The sequence below is a fragment of the Canis lupus genome, chromosome 9 (genome assembly GCF_011100685.1).
Source record: "Canis lupus familiaris isolate Mischka breed German Shepherd chromosome 9, alternate assembly UU_Cfam_GSD_1.0, whole genome shotgun sequence".
In the NCBI taxonomy this organism is placed as follows: domain Eukaryota; kingdom Metazoa; phylum Chordata; class Mammalia; order Carnivora; family Canidae; genus Canis; species Canis lupus.
In genome coordinates this window covers 18,155,693-18,172,578 of record NC_049230.1, presented here as the reverse complement: position 1 = coordinate 18,172,578, position 16,886 = coordinate 18,155,693, and the positions used below count along the sequence as shown (strand labels likewise).

Below are 16,886 nucleotides of genomic sequence, written 5' to 3'. Positions count from 1 at the left end.
TGCCTCTCTATGTTTCTCATGAATAAATAAAATATTAAAAAGAAAAAGAAAACAAGATCCACCATTGAACTAGCTTATTTCCCTTTATCATGGGCCAAAAAAAATGGCCCATGGAAATCTTTCTCATTTCTGCCTCCTGAAGTCCTGGGTAGTAGCACTGAGGCCGAGTTTGGGCCAGAGACAAAGTGGCTTCCAGTGAAGGTGAGCTGAGAGTTGAGGTAGGAGAAAAGACACCTGAAGGAGCAGGCCCAGTACCAAGGTCTGTGTTCTGCTGCCACTGGGCCTGGACAGGACAGCCTGACAGAAGGGGGCCTCAGTTCTAGGCCTAGCTGTGTGGCTTTAGGGATGGCACACTACACTCTCTGGTCTCTAGTTCTATCATTGGTGAGATGAGGGAGCCAGAGAGGAGATTCACGCCTCTGCTTGCATGGAATCCTAGGGGTACAAGTCTCCTCCCCTTCCTCCTTCCTAAAAAGTGGTTCCCAGCTGAACTCTGAAGCCAGACCAGGCTGGATCTCTTGCTAAGTCTCATTTCCTCATACCATCAACCTCCCAGGACCTATTATTCCTGCCAATGGGAGGCAGATCCCAAACCTGAATCAGATAAGACCCCCAGTGCACAGCCTCATCCAAGAGGCATCTGTTAGGTAGAGGCCACTGCTCTGGTTATTACCTTCTGGCCCAGGTGTGAGCAGCCCCACCATGTGCTTTAGGGGTTTCAGCTCAACACAAATTTCACGATGAGCCAACTGTCTTCCAGGTCTGGACTTGCCCCCAAGGGCCCTGGCATCAGGAGTGGCCCAGGACACGTGCACACTTGCATACTCCCGACATACACGCAGACCAAATACAGCTCCCAGGCCGGGACATGTGACTGAGACTGTTCCCTTCCAGTTCCAGCTGACCCCAGGGTACCCAGCAACAGCCACGCTCTGTGAATAAGTCAGAGCCATGGCTGCCCTGTGATTGCTCTTGAAAGAAAGCAGCAGGAATACAACAGTCCACCTGCCTGGCTTCCCCCTGCAGCCCCCAGAGGCTGGGCATAGCTTTTTCTCTTTGGCATACCTTTTTGACAGCACATTGGAAGCCAGTCTGCTTGTCCTCCATCCTGTGCACCTCTCCAAAGGAGCCTCTGCCCAGGCAGGGCTGGCGCGTGGCCCAGTGGACCTCCTCTCGGTACTCATAATCCACCGGCTTGAGTTTCTGGGGTTGGCAGGAGAGAGAGGCCCATTTCAGTGGCCAGGGCAGCAGAGGGACGAAGGGTTACAGTGAGGAAGGCTCTCTGGGTGGCAGTCCTTGCCAGACTGCTGGGGTAAAGCCCTCATAACTAAAGACACCAGTGAGTATGAGGCAAGGCTCTGCAGGGGCAGGACCAGAGGGGGTTATAGGAATATGCTGAAGGCAAAGGAGAGCTTCGCAGGTGGCCCAAGTCAAGTCGATCCTTGTGATGAGATATCTTTCTCCCCAGACTGGTGGTTGTGGGACAGAAATGGAATTGTCAACAACCTTGAGAGTGAAAAAATAAAGCTCAGGAGCTATAAGGTAAAAGAAAGAGAAGGACCATGAAGAGGGTTAGGGGACAAGGGATCTGTCTAACAGGCATGGAATAAACCCCAGAAACTTAAGCCTGGTAAAATTATTTAGAGTTACAAAGCTCTCTAGCAGAAATCAGGGTGGGGGCCGTGGGGGGAGAGGTAGGTCAGGGGCTAGTGCAGATGGGCAAAATCCTTGTCTTTCATAGCAGGGGAAGGGAATAAGCATCCGTGGTTGATGCGGACAATTCCTGTTCCTCAGTATACGCATCATTCATAAAACACACACACACACACACCAGCAACAGCAGTAATGAGCTAACCAACCGGAAGAACTCAGAACAGAAATATCTAAAAAGCCTGAAGAGTGACCTGGAGGTGAAGTGAGGAATACTTCCCCTCGCCAATGCTATGCACTTTCCTAGTATCTGATGTGTTATCATGTGTGTGACTGACGTTGTTGATAAAAGAGCGAAGACCCTCCCCCCACTCCCCTCACCAAGTGGGAAGGGGAGACCAAATTTGGCAGGTTTCCAGTGGTGCTTCTTCCCCCAGAGCAGGTCCCACCTGACTGCCACCCACTGCTCTTGGCCCCAGAGTGGGTGGTACATGTACATGTGGTTTGGGGGATTGCTTACCTCAGTAAGCAGGACACCCTCGCTGTCCTCTGTTTCAGGGCTGGGCTTCTGGGGGTTGGAACCTCCTGCCGACCAGGTCTTGGCCAGGCTGGCCAGGCTGTGGGCCTGGCCCGAGCTCACACTGCCTTGCAGAGCGTGCACCAGGTACTCTTCCACAGAAAACTTTTCACGTGTGCCACGGGACGGGCACCTGGGCTCCAGGCATGGGCCAGGCACAGGCTTCTGACTGTCTACACAGGCCAGTTTGCCCAGGTGAGGGCCAGACAGGGGCTGCTGACTATCTATACAGGTCAGTTTGTTTAGGAAGAAGGACTCTAAGGGGTGAGGTTTCCAGGGCTGGAGAGGGTGGAATGGGAAGGGATGGGGCAGTCTGCTGTAGGGGAAGGGGTGGGCGGGCTGGGGCAGGGGGCCGAGATCCTGGGGGTGGTGAAGTTTCCACACATGATTTAGGCATTGCAAGGGGCTGATCAGTTTATGGAGTTCCGATCGAGGCAGTGCTGGCCGTAGGTCCTCCTCGAGTTTCTTAAAACACAGTTGGCCAAGGCCTGGCTCCTTCAGAGGCTTGGTGAACTGGAGGGCGTTTCTCACATACGAGGGGCCCAGTGGAGATTCATCTTCCTGTGGGGGGAACACAGGCCTCAGGACACAGGACCAGGCTGAGGCACCAGTGCCATCCTGAAGGCTCCATGAGCCTAGGGTCTGGGCTGTGGTTGCGGCTCCTACCTGCACAGGTACTGTGCAGCTCTCCTGCTCTGGGGTTCTGGGTAGGGGTTTGGCCAAGGCCACTCCTGCTTGAGCCAGGGACTTCGAGCTCTTCTTCTTGCGTTTCTTCTGGGCTTTGCTGCGGCGCTTCCCCTTCCAACACACACGTGCCATCTTGCCCTCGGTTGCATGGGCCACATTGTTGGGGATCTGATCAAGACTCTCGGACTGGCTGTCAAAAGGGACAGATACGCATGTTGAGTGTGAGGAGGCAGGAGGGCGGGAGGGCTCAGGGAACTGTGGTCAGAGTTGTAGAGACCCTGAGGTCAGATCCTAGCCTAATGAGTATGTGTGTGAATATGGGAAAGCTCCTAAACCCCAAGGAATCTTGGTTTTCACATTTATAAAATGGATGTAGGATTTCCTGCCATGCAGACGAAGCTGGGGTATAAAGGCTCATTTTAATGAAAAGCCTACCTCAGCGCTTGATTCCAAGGCAAGCTTCCAACAGACAGCAGTTAGTACTACCGTGATGGGGTGCACGCTGCTCTTGGGGGATGGGTAGACACAAGGTTCCCTCAGGGCTCTCCAGAGTGGGCTGCCCTGAAGAGGTCCCAGGGTGGGGGACATGTGACTCGGAGGGCCACACTCCACAGCAGGTATTTTCAGCTCTGACGAAAGCTTATTTCTATTGCCTCTGGACCAAGGGACAGTTGAGTTTGGGCACCTTCACCCCCAAGAGTGGACCCTGTGATGAAGATCCGTTCTGAAAAGGTGGGGCTGAACTCTTGGCTCCTGGAGATACCTGGTTTCTGGGAATATAAGTTGCTGCATAAACACAGACACTGTGGCTGGGCTGCTGCCTGGGACGCGGGGGGCCTTCCCTCCCCGGACAGCCCAGAGACTATCATTGTGGTTCTAAGCTGGCTTTTACCCTTGCTAGCTAAGGCAAGGCACTGGCCACAGAAAAGTGTCTGAAAATGCCACTGCCAAACAGCTGTGGAGCAGATCACAGCCTCAGCTGCCCCCCAGTGTCCTCACCTTCTGCTCCTCACAAAGGAGGCCAATTTATACCAGTCCTGTGGGGACTGTTAAAGGCCTACGGCCCTCTCTCAGGCCGCTGAAAGAAATGGGCCCATCAGAAACCCCCAACCCTGGGCCAGATGGCATTTGGGGCAGTAGAAAGCATTTGATCAGACTCTGAGCATTTTTGGGTTCAAGGGCAGCAGCCTTCCCCACAAACCTTTTTTTTTTTTTTTTTTATTCACTAGCATTTTCAAAATCCCAATTATAAAAAAAGTCTGCCTATTGGTAGAGGAAGGAACTGCCTCCTGGTTCAACTGCAGTTGTCTAAAAATTTTCTTTGGGGATGGAGAGCCGGGGAACACACTGAGCCTCACTCTGGGCTTCCTTTCTTTGGGGCCACCTAGCTGCCAATCTGTCTGTTGGTCCCCTCCTCTCCAAACCCTCATCCCTCCTTGTGTGTCTCGCAGGAGAAAAGACAGCAGCAGGTTTCTCCCACTGTTAGAGGGGCCCCTCAGAGGCAGTGGAGCCTGCAACCGCCTGCAACTGCCTGCAACCGCAGTCATGGTCACGCATCAGTGTGAGAGTGACTCCTGTTCCCAGCACCCTCCCTACTGATGGGAAACGAGGGAGCAGCAAGGACTCTGAGGAGAATAAACATCAAATGTCAAGCTGAGGGGACCAGAGGCAGTCATCCGCATGCCCGTGAAAAGCTTTTGAAAAGCTTCTTTGGCTGACAGAGCAGTTCAGCCAGGAAAACCTGGATGGGTTCCAGGCGCGGAAGGCAGGTGCTGGAGGAGGGAGCCAGGGGTCACTTGGGAGCGGGAGCGGGAGCAGCCCAGGAGCAGAGCAGTGGGGGAGGGAGGACGCCCTGTTGGTTCCCTGGCTCCCATACCCCTGGCCTCCTTACCTGTACTGCTTGGACCCTGCGATGAAGATCCGTTCTGAAAAGGTGGGGCTGAACTCTTGGCTGTTCTCACCTTGTGAGTAAAGAAAAAGAGGTTGGCGGAACGGAAAGAAGGAGAGAAAGAACAGGAGCATCTTCCAGATGCCCTCTTGGGGCTGCTGCTCCTCCTGCCACCGGGGGCTCCTCTCATTTACCCTCACCCCAGCCTCCCACTGACCAAGAGCAGAGGGCATACCGATAACAGGGGTCTGAGGGGTGCCCACCTCACTTCACTAACCATGGTGCTTGAGGGAGCTCTATACAACACACCCAACACAGGGGTGGCACACGGTAAGGGCTCAATAAATAGCAGCTATATTTGTACGTATATGTACAAGTATACATGTACTTGTATATGTACAAGTATATATACCTGTACATACATGTGTGTATGTGTGTATTGGGACCATTACGTCACCCACTCTTGTTTTAATTTGTATTCGCTCATCTCTCCTTAAAACCAGCCAGAAGGCGGGGGATCCCTGGGTGGCGCAGCAGTTTAGCGCCTGCCTTTGGCCCAGGGCGTGATCCTGGAGACCCAGGATCGAATCCCACGTCGGGCTCCCGGTGCATGGAGCCTGCTTCTCCCTCTGCCTGTGTCTCTGCCTCTCTCTCTCTCTCTCTCTGTGTGTGACTATCATAAATTAAAAACAAACAAACAAACAAACAAACAAAAAACAGCCAGAAGGGAGTGGAAGGCCGAGGAAGGCTGTGTGTATGTGGGAAAATGAGCCGTCAGTCTCCCCAGGCTGGACCCCAAGAAACCTCGTTGAGAGTAGTGTGGAGAAAGGAAGACTTCTGGCCTTACCCAAGGAGTGCACTTGGAGTTTCTCAGGCTCTGGTGGCAGCCACCATGCCAAGTCATTTAGAAGTACCATGAGTGGAAGCAGAGAGGACCGGACAGGCCCCACCTCACATCGGCCTATGTCCCCTTGACTGTCCTGGCAGGCCGAAAAGCAGGTGTTCATTCTCTGGGGTGGGGCCACCTAACCATGGAAGGTAGTGAAGGGCCGAGAGGCCCCAGAGGGGCTTTCCAGGAGCCCTGGCCTTTCCTGTCTGGGGCCTCTCCAGAGATGCTCAGGCTGCCCAAGGTCATAGCATAAGGCTAATGGCCTGCTCCATGATCCTGCCAAGAGCCCCAGGACCTGTGAAGCCTCCCAGCTCTCTTCCCCTACTCTGGTCAAGATGGACAGAAGCCTCCATGCACCACTCCTCCCTTCTGTATTCTGGTCCCCGGGACCATTACAGCTCACTTCGACTTCTTGGCTTGCCGCCCCCCCTACCCAGTTGTATCTTGTGAAAATCTCAGATAGTGGTCACCCTGACCTCCCTTCCCTGCGCCCTGCCACCCTTGCACAAGGACTGCACCCACCTGCAGGCCCGCCCACCTGCCCTCTGTCACCGGCCCCAGCCCAGGGCCCTTACATTCCGCCTGGGCGATGATGGAGATGGCGGCCAGTCCTCCCTCGGAGCCTTCCTTGGCTGTGCCTTTGGTGATCACGTCGTTCAGGATGTCCCACTTCCCGCAGAACACAGGGCTCTTCTCCACAGCCTCGAGCTTGTTGACGGGGCTTGGCTTCTTCCCCATTGCCTGTGTCTTCTCCTTGGCTTTGGCGAGCTCTTTCTGCTGCCCGGCTGCCGAACCAGGGGCACCCGGGCAGGCCATTTCCATCACTGCCATCTCCCAGGCTCACGCTCACCCTGAGGGACCAGATGCAGAACAGGCTGGGTTGGAGGAGAAAAGCAGGGGAGAAGCTCTCTGCCTCTTTATGCCTGATATTTATCTTCCAAACACCCCAAGTGGCAAAGGATTTGATCTTTCTTGTTCCATGTGGCATGTGCCCCGACCCTTGGTCCTACTAGCACATGACCATAAACAGACTCCTCTGCTCTGCCCAGCGAGGAGGATTCTAGCCCACTTCCTCCAGGATAGCCACAGCATAAACATCTGGGTTTGTTCTGTCTTGCTTTTATAAATAATGGCTAAAACCTTTTCTGCTGTTTTTTTATGGTGGATTTTTGCTCCCCCAGAACATGGTGGTGGATTCCATAACTTCAAAACTGCCAGTCACCTCACTGATTCTGCACAAACCTTGCCTTCTTACAGGACATGTCTACACTGGCCACAATGGCTTTTCCAAATGGGGAGAATCAAGTTCTTGTTCCCTAGCAGAAGTTAGATGCATGTACATGTATGCGTGTGTGAATATAGATTTATGTGTGGATATATACATTATACACATATATATGTAAGATTTTACAAAGTCTAAAAATTAGCATGCAAATGGCAGAGCCAGCACTTGGCTTCCTTCCCAGGACGCATCTGTCTGTGGCCTTCCAGAAGGAGCTGACATGCTTCCTTCTGTAAGGTCCATACTCATTTGCTGGAAACCTCTCCTAGGTATCATTTTCCTTTCAGGCAACCTTAGTAGTGGAATTTATATTAGAGCTCCCAGTGCCAACCTATACCTCTAGAAATCTGAAGACAAAGCACAGGGCTTCACCTCTTTCTGGCTTCTATCTCCAGCAGCCCCGTGTATTCCCTGGAAGCCCCAAGGGAGAGAACCCAGTGCTGAGACCAGCCTGTGCAAACAGCACATAGACCAGGACTGTCATGAAAGAGATTTGCGCCCTTCTGGGATTGCTACCATGTGGGAACCTTTTTAAAGACCAGGCTTGTGAGCTCCCAAAGTGCAGGTCCCTCCTGGGTTGGGACTTGCTTTAGAACAAGCCTGAGAAGGCATTCAGACAGGTTTCAGACAGGTTTTTAATAGGTGCTCTCTGTTGGCAGGCTGGTCTCAAGCTGTTGCTAGCAGATGGAGTCTTCCCTGCTGTAAATGCACTCATCCTGGAACACACCTCCATTTGCTCTTGAGCCAGGAAGGTAGGCCGTGTGAAGGCAAACCTTTACACTGCTGGCCCTTTGCCCTGTGAGGCCAGAAGCCGATATGGGACGGTGAGGAGCTGGCCATCTCCAGGCTGAAGCCTCTTCTTTTTTTTTTTTTTTTTTAAGATTTTATTTATTTATTCATGAGAGACACAGAGAGAGAGAGGCAGAGGGAGAAGCAGGCCCCATGCAGGGAGCCCGACGTGGGACTCGATCCCGGGATTCCAGGATTGCGCCCTGGGCTGAAGGCAGCGCTAAACCTCGGAGTCACCGGGGCTGCCCTGAAGCCTCTTCCTACTGAGTCTGTGTCTCTTCAAGAGCCAGGAAGCACTGAACAAGCTCAGCTGGTGTGTGTGTGCGCATGTGTGTGCAGATGAAGGTGGGATGGCCTTGTTGGTCACTACTAACTTGATCCTTCCATCTCTGCCTTCAAGGGTTTGCTTGATGGCTTTGAACTCAGAACAGTAGCACTTTAATCTCATTTTCACTTGAAGAAACTGATGCTAATTAGGCGGAGACTTGCTGAAGGTCACCTCGCCTTGTGTGGCACTGCAGGCCCAGGCCCTAGAGCCCATAGCTCCAGGCTGTGCCACCCCCTCCCCAGATCTCCTGGGCTCCAGGCAAACACAAAGGGGAAACTCATGGCCCTGCCTGGTCAGAAGGGCAGGGGTGGTGCCCTCGGTGTATAGCACAGTGGGGCACAGATGAGGTGATTGATGTTGGCTGAATGGGGGCATCAGAGGATGACCTTCAGAGACAGGATGATCCTGAGCACGGGGGATGAAGACAAAGTCCCATCTGAGTGAGAGAAATGAGGCCAAGCTGTCAGTGGTTGTTGCAAAGGCACTCAGCTGTTTGAGATCTAGCTGCGCTTGCGTTCTCACGGCCTGTGTCAGTGGGACGTGGCTCATCCTCAGCTCCAGTCCTCCAGAGAGGCTGGGGGGCTGCCCCTCACCCCCAGGAGCTGTCCTGTTGCTTTGGCAGTTAGCCAGGCCACTGGCCAGGGGCCCTGGTCCCCCCCTCCACAAGCATGCTGGGCTCCCCAGTCCCAGAGAAGCTGAGTTCGAGGCAGCTGGGCCAAGGGTCCCCCTCTGCAGTTCCCTGATGACTCATCCAACAGCCTGGCAGGCAGAGAGAGGAACAAGCAGGCTGTTGAGAAGCTAACCCAGCAGCTGGCAGCTGAACCTGTGAAGGGCACGGGAAAACAGGCTGACCCTCACCTCCCAGGGGCACAAAATCACAGCCTGGGAGCTGTACAGCTTCTCCTGTGCCATATGACCATGACTCAGACCCTCACTGATAGTCTCTAAGTTCAAGAAGCTATTCTCAGGATACTCTGGCCTGACAACAGCTCTCCTACACATTCACACATGTTTGCTCCCTCCCTCCTTCCCCATTTCTATAAAGGTTCTGGCCTATAAAAAATAGGATTCTGTATTAAGCCTGGGGCTGCTGGCCAGGCAGCTATCCTAACCCTGGGCTTTGCCCCTGGCTTGTTGTCCAGACCACTGATTTGCAGCGTTGCCCCTTCTTTCTCTTGTAGCTTGCGGGGAGTGAAGACAGACAGTTGTGTCTCTGCCTTTGAAGACAAGTCAAAATCCTGATCCATTATTCAGTTGGGATGCTCTCCCCAGTTCCACTTAGGCGTCAAATGCATCCTGCTCCTCTGCTCTGTCAGAGATGAAGATGTGCATTGGCAATAACCAAACCCACTTAGCTCACCTACAAGGCTACAGAAATCAAAGGGAAAAGGAAAGGTGTGTTATTTAAACGTAATTTATTCTTTTAGGGCCTGGTGCATATACACTGCTTGTCTGTCTGCTATGGTGCCTCGATGACCCCTTGGAGAAGTCTGGGGGTAGGAGTGACTGAAGTGACAGAGCAACCCTTGGGCATATCTGTATAATATGCCTGTTGTAGGAAAGGCTTCTAGGCCCTGAGACAAATTTGGCTCCCTCACCAGCTAGTAAAACTCTTCTGTCCAAGTTGGGGAATTTTTTTTTTTTAAGTAGGCTCCATGCCCAGCATGGAGCCCAATGTGGGGCTTGAATTCATAACCTTGAGATCAAGCCCTGAGCAAAGATCAAGACTCAGACCAACTGGGCCACCCAGGTGCCCCCAAGTTGGGGAATTCTTAATGTGGGTTCAAGGACAGTTTCAGGATGGTCTGTGAGCCACAGAAACTATATACAATTTGTATTTTTACAGGGAAGAGGTCCACAGCATCCGTAATATTTTCCAAGGGTCTGATGTTCCCCAGAAGGTTGCTGTAGTCTCTTTAGAAGATCAAGGCCAGGGTTAAATGCCCGATTCTTGCACCATTCTTCCATGCCAAAGAAGAGCTCAATAAGGGACGCCTGGGTGGCTCAGTGGTTGAGTGTCTGCTTTTGGCTCAGGGTATGATTCTGGGATCCCAGATCGAGGGCCACATCAGGCTTCCTGTGAGGAGCCTGCTTCTTTTACTGCCTCTGCCTCTGTCTCTCTATCTCTGTGTCTCTCATGAATAAATAACTCGAAGAAGAAGAAGAAGAAGAAGAAGAAGAAGAAGAAGAAGAAGAAGAAGAAGAAGAAGAAGAAGGAAGAAGAAGAAGAAGAAGAAGAAGAAGAAGAAGAAGAAGAAGAGCTCAATAATGTAGCAGTTTCCTACCTAATTGCAAGTTAGAATAACCAGATAAGTTCTAAAATGCACTTGCCCTAGGCCTACTGAATTAGTTGGTGGGAATTGGCCCAGAATCTGTACTTTTGACAAATTCTCTGGGTGATTCTGATTCCAAGGGGCAAGAGACTACCATTTGACCCCTGGTCTGTAAGGTAAGGCTGTGTTGTCCAATATGGCAGCTACTAGCCACATTGTGGCTATTTACATTTAAAGCAAATAAAATTAAATACGATTTAAAAATAAATTCTTCAGTTACACTAGTTACCATATTGGACAGTGCATATAGAGAATATTTCCATCACTATAGGAAATCAGACAGTTCTTGTTTAAGGCTATGAAAGCAATGTTATCTCTAAGAGGAGAATTTCTGTTCCTAGGATTCTGGGAGAGGACTGGAATTTAGGCTAAATGAATTACTGATTAACTGGAAGGTACAAAAATACGTTTTATTTTGATCTTCAGTGATAACCTTCATATTTCAGTTCCCTTTTTTAGTAAGTGCAATAAAAACACCAGACTAGGAACCAGAAGATATGGGTTCTAGCCTTGGCAACTTTTTTAAAAAAAGCAATGGGATCATTTTTGTCAAATGAAATCATAGCTCAAAGCCCAATATATAAAAGGGCTAGAAGCATGCGAATGACATGTAACTCACATGAGAAACAGCTGCTCTGCTAAAGAAGGTGGGCAGGAGCCCCACATGCTCAGCTTCCCTTCATCTACCAAGGATTTCTGTGGAATCCTAGGTCCTCTCTTCTGAGGAAGAGAGCTTGAAAACCTAGTGGCCTAGGAAATATTCTGAGGTTCCTTTTAGTTCTCCAAATGTAACTGATTTGTCAGGATCATTTGAGGGCAAGATGACTAATTCAGAATGATCACTGTCGATACTCACTAAGCACCCACCATTATTAATCTCATTTTCAGATGTGAAGACTAAGGCCTGGAGAAGGCAGTGGCCTGCCAGAATAGCCACACAGTTACAAGCTGCAGAGGTGGGGCTGGACCCACGTGGCTGTCCCAAGCCTGCACGCTCAACCTTGAGCAGGACACTGAGATTCTTCTCTCAGCTGCTTCTGACTCGTTTTGAGGACTGGATGAGGTAGAGGACATGAAATGCCAGTTGGCCTGCCTGGCCCACAGAAGATGTCGAATGAAAGTTCATTCTCTTGCCCCTCACCTGCCTCATATATGCCATCACTGAGACAATGGAACTCCTCCATGTTGGTACCACATAGTCAAGGTATTCAGCTGTCGCTAAGGCATTCAACACACTGAATCTCGAGTCTCTGTATATAAAAGGGAAATAAAAATCTCCATTTTATGGGGCGCCTGGGTGGCTCAGTCTGTTAGGCATCTGCCTTCAGCTTGGGTCATGATCCTGGGGGTTGCTGGGATCAAGCCCCATATTGGGCTCCCTGCTCTGCCAGGAGCCTGTTTCTCCCTCTCCCTCGGCCTGTTGCTCCTCCTGCATGTGCTCTCTCTCTGCCAAATACATACATACATACACATAACACATACATACGTACATAAATCTTAAAAAAAAAAATCTCCGTTTTATAGTGTCATCTTAGAAATGTCCACTGAGGGACCAGGGCAGACCAGGGCAAATCCCTCTCATGACTATTTCAACTGGAAGTAAAAACTTGTCTCCTCTGAATGCCCAGAAGGGACAGATAGCAGAAGTGGAATGACTCAACTTCCTTAATAAGATATTAGTTGAAAACCAATCTTATTCTGATGCTTCCTCTTTTAAGCCTTTAGCTTGCCTGGCCACTAGGGCCACACTGGGTTGGCTTCTGCCTATCAAGAATGAGGGGCTGTGCAGGAAGGGGAACCAAGGTCAAGTGCCAGGCAGAGTGAGCTGGCCTGGCAAAAACAGCCATCTGGCCCAGCAGATCCAGAGATCCTCAAACACGCTCAGACCCTGGCTCCCCTTTCTGCCCTGCCTGCTCTCCCCAGACTTCCCCCACCCCCAGCCTCTGTCCTGGCCAGTCTGCTCCTCTCACTTGCCTGAGCACAGCAGCAATGGGTAAGCCTCAGATTCTTTTCCTTTGCTCAGCCTGTTGGTCTGGTAGAGAATGCCTTCTTCCTTTATTAACATCTATCCTTTATAACTACTCTGCCCTCAGTGAAGCCCCTGCATTTGTCCCACAAGTGTTCAGAGAGTGCCCCCTAAGTGCCAGGGCCTCTACTAACCAGGATCAATCATTCAATGTCTTCTGTGCGTTCAGCATGCATTAGGTGCTTTATCCACTTTATTGCTGAACCTCCCGGAAACCTTGCAAGGTGGGGGATAGTATTTCCATTTTTAGAAAATATTTTATTTATTTACTTGACAGAGAGAGCACAAGTAGGCAGAGGGGCAGGCAGAGGAAGAGGTAGAAGCAGGCCCTCCACTGAGCAGAGCCTGATGTGGTGCTCGATCCCAGGACCCTAGGATCATGACCTGAGCCAAACAAAGGCAGATGCTTAACTGACTGAGACACCCGTTTGCCCCTATTATTCCCATTTTATAGATGAAGAAATTAAGGCTCTATGAGATAAGCTGCCCGGAGAAACAAATGAGGCCTAATTTATACAATGAGATCATCTGCCATGGGGTTACTGCTAATGCTTCCTGGCCCTTTCCCCTGGGACCAAGGGATTCCCAGCTCCATTCTAGAATAAAAGCTTATTGGCAGAGGTACTGGGCACTTCAAGCAGTATTACTACCCATGTTGCTATCACTGTTCCTATTTTACCCATGGGATTGGCCCACTGTTCATATTAATTGCTTATCCTGTGTAGGCAGGAAGCACAAGAACTAAAAATGAGGGGTCTCTAGTAAAAGCTGAATCAGCAATAAACTGGTCCAACTTCTAGTTCGGTTACACCACCACGTGTACCTGGGATGTTAGGATTTTTAACTTGATTAGTTTTAACAGGTCACTCCACTATCTTCAAAAACGACAAGACTACATATAAGGCACACACACAGAAATGAGAATTCCAGGAAAGATTACTTTCACTGAAAGATTCACTGAAGGATGATGTGCTTTGGAAAGTAGAGAAGCAGGATGCAAGAAACCATGGATGGCACAGGAATCTATACGATACGTGGGGTCAATTTAATTAACAGTGGAATGTAAAAAAAATAGTTTAAGCCACCTTTAAACATTAAGTTCTAGAAAAATAAGCAAGGAAGAAAGGTGGGGGGGATTGTTCAATGAATGGGTAAAGAGTGATGAGCCTTGTAGTTTTGTGAAATTTACATATAAAAATGCTTACACTATATTATTAAAAAGCTATAGTTAAGTATGTAGGTTAAAATTTAAGAGTAACTAACTATGGGTAGCCCCGGTGGCTCAGCAGTTTAGCGCTGCCTTCAGCCCAGGGTGGGATCCTGGGGACTAGAGATCAAGTCCCACATCAGGCTCCCTGCATGGAGCCTGCTTCTCCCTCTGCCTGTGTCCCTGCCTCTCTCTCTCTATGTCTCTCATAAATAAATAAAATCTTAAAAAAAAAAAAAAAAAGAGTAACTAACTGTAAGAATAGAATACAGGATTGCCCGGGTGACTCAGTCACTTGAGTGTCTGACTCTTGGTTTTGGCTCAGGTCATGATCTCGGGGTCTTGGGATCAAGCCCCGTGTTGGGGGCTCTGCACCTGGCATGCAGTCTGCTTGAGGTTCTCCCCCCTACCCTTGCCCCTCTCTCTGCTTGTTTGTATACTTGCTTTCTCTTTCTCAAAATAAATAAATAAAATGTTAAAAAAAAAAAAGAATAGATTTACAACTCAGAGTTTCTAAACCAGAAAGTCAAAAAAAGAAAAACAGAAAACTTGATCACTCTAACAAAAGGCAAGGAAAGGGCAGCCCGGGTGGCTAAGTGGTTTAGCATTGCCTTCAGCTCAAGGTGTGATCCTGGAGACCCGGGATCAAGTCCCATATCGGGCTCCCTACATGGAGCCTGCTTCTTCCTCTGCCTGTGTCTCTGCCTCTCTCTCTCTGTGTCTCTCATGAATAAAAAAAAAAAAAAAAAAAAAAAAAAAAAAAAAAAAAGGCAAGGAAAGAAGGAAAAAAGTAGCAAAGAAAAAGGACACTAGGGATCCCTGGGTGGCTCAGCGGTTTAGCGCCTGCCTTTGGCCCGGGGCGTGATCCTGGAGTCTCGGGATCGAGTCCCGCATTGATCCTGGAGTCTCGGGATTGAGTCCCGCATTGGGCTCCCGGCACGGAGCCTGCTTCTCCCTCTGTCTGTGTCTCTGTCTCTCTGTCTCTCTATGTCTATCATGAATAAATAAATAAAATCTTTAAAAAAAAAAAAAAAAGAAAAAGGACACTAAGTGTAAAATGCAAACAGAAATGAAGGTGGCAGAAGTTGAAATATTAATGCAGCATTAACTATGAACAGATTAAGCCCACCCACCTATTAAAAAACAATCAGGATTTTAAAAGGTCCAGCTAGGGGCACCTGGGTGGCTCAGTGCATACAGTGCATACACTGTTCAATAGCATCTGCCTTCGGCTCAGGGCATAATCCCAGGGTCCTGGGAGCGAGACACACATCACAGGGAGCCTGCTTATGTCTCTGTGTCTCTCATGAGTTAAAAAAAAAAAAAAAAAAGAAAAAAGGTCTAGCTAGATGCTTACTAAAAGAGACAAAATAAAATTACATAGAAAGACTGAAAAAGGATGACAAGAGATATGACAGCTACTACTAACCTAAGATATGTAATATTCATATCAGACAAAATTTTTAAGATGAAAGTATATAACTTCTATGCACCTAATAAAGAGCCTTAAAATCCAAAGGCTGGTGGCAAGTTGAGGCTTTATGGATGAGTGAGGTCTCTGCTTTGGAGTGTCCTGTCAAATAGAACTGCAGGGTCTTATAACAAAGCATTCTTTGAGCATAGGTTGGGTCTGCTGGGGGTTGGGCTCTGTGCTGAGTGCTGGGTATACACTGGAGAAGACGACCCAGTCCCCTGAGGAGTTTATAGTCTACTAAGGGAAAGAGACAAGTAGTCAGAAAATTACAATACAGTATGGTCACACAGCAGACACAATGGGAACACTTCTTGGGATGCCTCGCTCAACCTGGTGGGTGTCAGGAAAGGCTTCCTCAAGTCCTCAAGCTAAGTCTCAAGGGGTAAGCAAAAACTGCCCAAGAATAAGGAAGAAGGTATTCCAGGTGGAGGGAATAGCAAAAGTTAAGGCACAGAGGTGAGTCCAGGAAGAGTCACAAACAGCGCGAAGTTGCTGGCAGGCAAAGCCTAGGTCACACAGGCGTTAAATTCTTAACGAGAGGGGTAGAATTCAGAGGCAGAGTTCCAGAAGGAAGAACCTACAGGGTAGGGGCAGATGGTGGATGTGGGTTCTTAAATGTAAACTGTGCCCTGGGGACAGAACTCCCACCCTATCTCCCCACCAGGGCTGACAATATCCCAAGCTACAGGCCTCTGGGAGCCTTGCTGAATTTCTTCCCCCAGGCAGAGAGGCTGAGCCGGCACCGGACCTAGAGATATATCTGAGGAAGGAGGAAGGAGCACTCTGAGTGGAGGCTGGAAGAATTTCCAAACCTGCCTGGCAGGCCAGCTTGAGACCTGCTTCCCAGGAGAGCAATTTCTGCCTCAGCATTTCGCATTAAGGAGGATAGGAAATGTGAATGCACATCAATCATTAAAATCTTCCGGATCAATTTTGAGATAAAAACCCGACATGCCCACAAGAACTCAATCTTGCCAACTCCACAGGTCAAACTGCTAGATAAATGAAACAGACGGAATGAAATTTCTGACCGTCCTCCAGATGCCACTGCACGCCTGTCCAAGTTGGCTAGCAAAAACAGCACAGAAACACTGCTGTCTACAGGCCCCTTCAGATGGTCAAGGCATGGGGTGCCTGCGTGGCTCAGTTGGTTAAGCATCTGCCTTTGGCTCCAGTCACGACCCCAGGGTTCTGGGATGGAGCCCCACATCGGGCTTCCTGCTCAGTGGAGAGTCTGCTTCTCCCTCTCCCCCTGCTCGTGCTCTCTTTCTCTCTCTTTCATATGAAAAATTTTAAAAATCTAAAAGAAACAAACAAACCCAAATGGTCAAGGCAATCACCTCATGTCTACTTTATTAGCATAGGTCTTACCTACTTCCAGCTCTTCCCTGACCTCCTCCCAGCCCCAGCTAATCTTAAAACATCTCATCCTTAAGATAACCTCAAGTTCAAAGACATCTGCTGGTTCTGCACTGCTTGTGGGCCCAGTATCAACTCTGTGGTCCATAATCTGTCTGACCACTGTTTCCCCAAATGCACAGGGTTTGGTTCCGGCCAGTATGATCTCTCCACGTGACTTGCTCACTGCTCAAATCTACAGGTCTCTGGGTGTGCCATGTCCTTGTGTGGGCCACCCTGCACATCCTGCTTGTCCTTCACTGGCTGAGCTTGGACTTAGGCCTCCAGGAAGTCCCTCCCAATGGCTTCACCGCTTCACCGCACTGACGCCTCCTTTTCTGACTGCCTACCTCACGGG

At 49.8% G+C, this 16,886-nt stretch overlaps 1 protein-coding gene across 2 annotated transcripts in view; it reads right to left on the bottom strand.

Moving 5' to 3' along the window:
• MAP3K14 (mitogen-activated protein kinase kinase kinase 14) overlaps positions 1-16,886 on the bottom strand; it is a 46,978-nt gene that overhangs the window by 15,664 nt on the left and 14,428 nt on the right. The window contains exons 1-6 of one of the 2 annotated variants that reach the window (XM_038547044.1): positions 11,565-11,589; positions 6,267-6,542; positions 4,806-4,875; positions 2,894-3,104; positions 2,171-2,788; positions 1,066-1,203 (exon numbers count right to left, since the gene is read on the bottom strand). In XM_038547044.1, the coding sequence (XP_038402972.1) occupies positions 1,066-1,203; positions 2,171-2,788; positions 2,894-3,104; positions 4,806-4,875; positions 6,267-6,522 (1,293 nt within the window). In that variant the 5' untranslated portion in view covers positions 6,523-6,542; positions 11,565-11,589. Of the gene's footprint in view, positions 1-1,065; positions 1,204-2,170; positions 2,789-2,893; positions 3,105-4,805; positions 4,876-6,266; positions 6,543-11,564; positions 11,590-16,886 lie in introns of those variants that run through there. The other variant, XM_038547043.1, reaches the window with a different exon arrangement.